Raw genomic sequence first — 5,883 nt, forward strand, 5'->3', positions numbered from 1 at the left:
AGTGCTGCGAGGCCGGTAGCCGCTGCTGTGCTCTTATCCACCCATTTGGATGCTCTATTCTCTTTGTTGGCCACTCCTCTGCGGTGTGCCGCCTCGGCAATCTGTGTTTTGTAGTGCTTCCTTGTGCGAGTCCACCGCCGCCCCCCTGCCCACAGACATACGAGCCCACTCAAACTTGGGTGAGGTCTTACCGCAAGGATCCTGAAATTGTCCTCTGAGATTGCTGTGAGATGTCTAAGAAATGCGGTGTGACTGTCTACCTGCACACTGTGGTCCGGTCCAGACGAGCTAGTGTGGATGACCGCTTCGATCCTCGGCCTTAGCTGTAATATCACGGTCTATGGGTGACCCTTGGGGTGTGCCGTAAGACGTACTTCCGCTGCTTACTGGGGTTCCATGACTGTGTGTGGGTAGTTCGCCACTATTGTGGTGACCAGCAGTTCCGCTCTCTGCCTCTTGATATTATTCGTTGGCAGTGAGGCGAAGTGGAAGGAAGCCACTCCTACGCCTACTCTACTCCAGTTCGTCAAGTTTTTCACCGTGATGTTCCCATTGTCTGTCAATTTACATGCGTTCTTCAAAGTTAATAGCTCCTCCGCTTGTGACCACACTTTGAGTGTTCCAATAGCCGCATACGACAGCCATTAATGGGTCAGTTGGCCATGGGTCTGCTTCCGCGCGAGTGAATATTTCTGTGAGAGCGTCGTCAGGTAAGCAGTGCAGTCAATAGTGAGGGTTTCTCCGTGCCAATGAGTCGATCGGTGCAGTCGATCGTACATTGTATGGGTACTGTGTATCCCGGAAGGTGATCAGGTGCGCCGGCCAGGCGAATGATGTTCCTGCCAGTCTGCCAAAGTGTTGACATTAACCGTGTGTCGCCTTGTCTATAGGCTTCGTGCCCTGGTGTTATATACACAGTCGGTGCTGTGCCCCCTACACCCTTGTTGAAGAGTATATCGCCCACAATGTGAGCATGTGTAGTACCGGTCTCCGCTCATTTGCCTACTGCTACCGCCGCCATTGCAAGCAGCTCCGTCCTGAGGTCGGGTATCGCCATTTCTCCTTCCGCTCTGGGTAGTGCCGCGAGGTCCACGCCCGATCGTCCAGGCAAGCATCCCCAACACGAGCGCTTGATGGCACGTCAATCGCTGAGCGTCGTTTTTTAAACGCAAGCTCATAGCTGTAGCCCCCTCTCCTTCCCTTCCCAACGGCTCGTTGACGTCTGCAAGCGCAGCTTAAAGCTCTCATCCTTGCGGTACTTTGTCTAGTCGGGTTGCTGACCGTCTTGGTCCCTCTATCGATGATTATGCAGGGCTGTACAGGCTGAGAGGTCACTATGCGCACCCACACTCTCGTGTTCTTGCGCCCATACGCACCCACACTCTCGTGTTCTTGCGCCCATACGCAGCTTTTACACCCCCTTACATTTTGGTGTGTACCCAGTCCGCAGCGCGCCCGCAGTTCGTGTTGCTGGAATGTTTTTTGCCAGCTGAACGAAGTTTGCACTACATTAACTCTACATTGCTCTAAAAACATTTCTTTTTAATTATTCCTCAAATTTAGATGTTACATCAGTTACTTCACTCCATTTTGGTTTACACTTCCGCCACTTAGGATTGATAAAGGTGTAGAATAAAGTCTGAGGGCCAGGTTCAAAATCTTAAAATTAACCGAAATCTGGCCAAATTAAAATAAATCATCCTGGTAGGTAATAAACAGTGGCTAGAAATGGGCCTTTGAAATAGCAATCTGTAGCCTCGTGGGCCACGAGGCGTGGCGACATCATTTTCGATATATGCTGGTGGATTTAGACAAAGATCTAGCTAAAAAAATTAGGCCATGGTTCTTTTCTTCACAAGCATTTACGATGACGGGCTGCCTTTTTTACCTACTTATAAATCAGGCAAATCTTACCAAAATCGCTGCAAAGCACAATAAGTGCGCATTTGATTATCGTTGTACAATCTGCCGTGCTATGGCCCATAGGATCTATTTTGCTGCCTTGCCCGTTTTTCATCGTATATGACCCTGTACTGGTAGTTCAGGATGGTGTACCAAGTTGACCGTAACATATATCCGGTTGGGTTGCGTACTGCGTTGGATTCCATACGTGAAGAGCTATTGACATCGCCATTTTGTCACCCGTAGAGACAAGTTGCTTCTGCCTCATTATTTGTTTTTCCGGCCGTATCCCATCTACTCCAGCCAACTACTGAAGAATGCAAAGCTGCAAGGAACTTCTTAACGCTGCGGTGCTTCTAGCTGTGGTTGGTGTGCCTATCTCTGCAGCCTCGACATCGGACCCTGCGTCAGCTAAATATTCGGTGTCTGCTTACGCTGTTGGTGACTGGGGCCAAACGCTAGACAAGGGATCATGCTGTGGCGGCACATATAACAACATCGATCTTCATGCTCAAGAAATTGTCGGGAAGCTCATGGACATCCAAGCCGGCACCGCCGTGAAACCTGAGGCTGTCCTCGGCCACGGTGACAGCTTCTACTGGACGGGTATCAGTCTGGAAAGCCGTGACTCGCGTTTCCAGACGACGTACAAGTCCCGATACAACGGCGACAACATCAAGAACGTGCCCTGGGTGAACGTCATGGCAACCACGACTATGGTGGTGCAAACTATGTCTGCAATGTCGGTGATCAACTCGTCCAGTGCAACAGCACGACCGAGATGCTTCAGGGACTTGAAAACAAGTTCTGGTACCAAAAAGACTACACCAGTCCTAACGACAACCGCTGGGCTTTGGAAGACCGTTTTTACGTCCGTCGCATTGAGGATGCTGCAACCGGTGTGAGCATCGACATCTTCAACATCGACATGAACGATGCCGACATCGCCGGCTCGCACGGTGTCCGCGGCCAGTGTTATGGCTACGCAAAGCAGGACAACGGCGGATGCAATAGCATCGCCCGTGGGGATAAATATTGTTGTGGTGGAGACAACACGATGTACGACACCTGCATGGCCAAGTTCGTGCAGTGGGCCGAGGAGTCACGCACGCTTCTGGCCAAGCACGCGAAGGCGTCGACAGCGACGTGGAAGATCGTGAACAGCCACTTCAGTCCCATCCAGCACTACAAGGAGGACGGCATGCACAAGTGGCTCGATGCACTGAACGGCACGGGTATCCACGCTTTCATTTACGGTCACACCCACGGTGAGAAGCACGATTATTCGGAGTCGCTTCGCATCCACTTTGTGGAGAACGGTGCTGGTGGTGGCTCGAAGAAAGAGTTCGCGAGCACCATTCCAATGTTTGCGACCCAGTATGTGAAAAAGGAGTGGGCGTTTACAGGAAACGAGTACGGTTTTTTCTCGGTGGAGGGCTCCAAGGACTGGCTGAAGTTGCAGTACCACACCGCGGACAGCAACTAGAAGTTCACCGAGAAGCGGGCTGAGACGACTATTGGAGGTGTGGCGACCAAGCACTGCTGGTACATCCCGCATGATGGCTCTGAAGGCAAGGCATGCTAGTTGCAGCTCTGATGTGGGCTGACAAAGTTGGTTCTTGGAGAAATTCAATTTCATCATCGAATACCCTCCGATATGAATAAATATTTGGTTCTCGAAGTCTTGTAATTTACTTCGTAGTACATGCCTAAGATAAAAAAATACCTCTCACCCCTCCCTCGGAATATGGAAAACAAAATAGCCATAAATGACTGTTCTGAGGCGCTTAACTGTAGGAAAGTCACTATTGTGTAAACCACCCAAAGTAGGCAAGCAAGGACACTTGCTACTTGCACCCTTCCTTCCTGTTTAGCTCGTCTCACAGCTCTCTATTCCGCAGAGCTCTTCATCAGTGGGTCGTCGTACACGTTCTCATCTGGTGGAATCAGCAGTTCCGTCACCGATGCGAGTGTGTTTCCAACAGTCGATGCTCCATACCACCGCTTGCCGGACGTCAACTTGGTCGCTTTCGATAGCATGGTGGCGTCAGTTGGCTTCTGTAAACGTGCCATTTCGAAGGTACACCTGAGCCACCCCACAGCAAGAACCCCCTTAGATAGGAATAAAATGCTGGCTCCCAACGCAATGACTACCGAAGGGTTCATCAGTAGTCCATACTTGTATTTGCTAATGTCCCAATTGTGAGTCAGCATAAGTAAGTAAGTTATTAGGCCGACCTTTTTAGGTACAGCATACAATAATGAGTTTGAAAAACCGTGACCCACGATGATTCACAGCCCAAAATTGGACTTTTGAAATTGCAATTCTGGCACAGATGATGCGTTTCGTTTAACTGCGCCCGTAGCTGGCCAAGAAAAGTGGGATTGAGCTACCAGCGCAAACATAAGTCTTTGTAGCCTCGTGGACCACGACGTGGTGGTATCGATTACTCGAGGTATGCATGCAGATGCATTATCCACCCAATTCGCATTTTCGTAATCTGTAATTTTAAAAGGTCGGCCAAATAACTTTCATATATTTACTCACAGTTGGTGCATTAGCAAGAAATTAGAATTGTATTTCCAATTTATGACTCCGAGAGCCAAGTTTGTCAGCCCACTTCAGAGCTGCAACTAGCATGCCTTGCCTTCAGAGCCATCATGCGGGATGTACCAGCAGTGCTTGGTCGCCACACCTCCAATAGTCGTCTCAGCCCACTTCTCGGTGAACTTCCAGTTGCTGTCCGCGGTGTGGTACTGCAACTTCAGCCAGTCCTTGGAGCCCTCCACCGAAAAGAAACCAAACTCGTCTCCCGTAAACGCCCACTCCTTTTTCACATACTGGGTCGCAAACGCCGGAATGGTGCTCGCGAACTCTTTCTTCGTACCACCACCAGCACCGTTCTCCACAAAGTGGATGCGAAGCGACTCCGAATAATCGTGCTTCTCACCGTGGGTGTGACCGTAAATGAAAGCGTGAATACCCGTGCCGTTCAGTGCATCGAGCCACTTGTGCATGCCGTCCTCCTTGTAGTGCTGGATGGGACTGAAGTGGCTGTTCACGATCTTCCACGTCGCTGTCGACGCCTTCGCGTGCTTGGCCAGAAGCGTGCGTGACTCCTCGGCCCACTGCACGAACTTGGCCATGCAGGTGTCGTACATCGTGTTGTCTCCACCACAACAATATTTATCCCCACGGGCGATGCTATTGCATCCGCCGTTGTCCTGCTTTGCGTAGCCATAACACTGGCCGCGGACACCGTGCGAGCCGGCGATGTCGGCATCGTTCATGTCGATGTTGAAGATGTCGATGCTCACACCGGTTGCAGCATCCTCAATGCGACGGACGTAAAAACGGTCTTCCAAAGCCCAGCGGTTGTCGTTAGGACTGGTGTAGTCTTTTTGGTACCAGAACTTGTTTTCAAGTCCCTGAAGCATCTCGGTCGTGCTGTTGCACTGGACGAGTTGATCACCGACATTGCAGACATAGTTTGCACCACCATAGTCGTGGTTGCCCATGACGTTCACCCAGGGCACGTTCTTGATGTTGTCGCCGTTGTATCGGGACTTGTACGTCGTCTGGAAACGCGAGTCACGGCTTTCCAGACTGTCGATACCCGTCCAGTAGAAGCTGTCACCGTGGCCGAGGACAGCCTTGGGTTTCACGGCGGTGCCGGCTTGGATGTCCATGAGCTTCCCGACAATTTCTTGAGCATGAAGATCGAAGTTGTTATATGTGTTGCCACAGCATGATCCCTTGTCTAGCGTTTGGCCCCAGTCACCAACAGCGAAAGCAGACACCGAATACTTAGCTGACGCAGGGTCCGATGTCGAGGCTGCAGAGATAGGCACACCAACCACAGCTAGAAGCACCGCAGCGTTCAGAAGTTTCTTGCAGCTTAGCATTCTTCAGGTTGGATTAGATGGGATGGTGCACACCGCCGGAAAAACGAATAATGAGGCAGATGCAACTCGTACACT

At 50.9% G+C, this 5,883-nt stretch overlaps 1 protein-coding gene across 1 annotated transcript; it reads right to left on the minus strand.

Annotated features, from left to right (window-relative positions):
* Positions 1-4,536: 4,536 nt before the first annotated feature.
* Positions 4,537-5,592, minus strand: PITG_18402 (uncharacterized protein; the record flags this gene model as incomplete). The annotated part of the gene is made up of 1 exon (XM_002997499.1): positions 4,537-5,592. The coding sequence occupies one exon, from the start codon at positions 5,590-5,592 to the stop codon at positions 4,537-4,539; it is 1,056 nt and encodes a 351-aa protein (XP_002997545.1).
* Positions 5,593-5,883: the final 291 nt, after the last annotated feature.

The sequence above is a fragment of the Phytophthora infestans genome, genomic scaffold (assembly GCF_000142945.1).
Source record: "Phytophthora infestans T30-4 supercont1.72 genomic scaffold, whole genome shotgun sequence".
Lineage (NCBI taxonomy): Eukaryota > Oomycota > Peronosporomycetes > Peronosporales > Peronosporaceae > Phytophthora > Phytophthora infestans.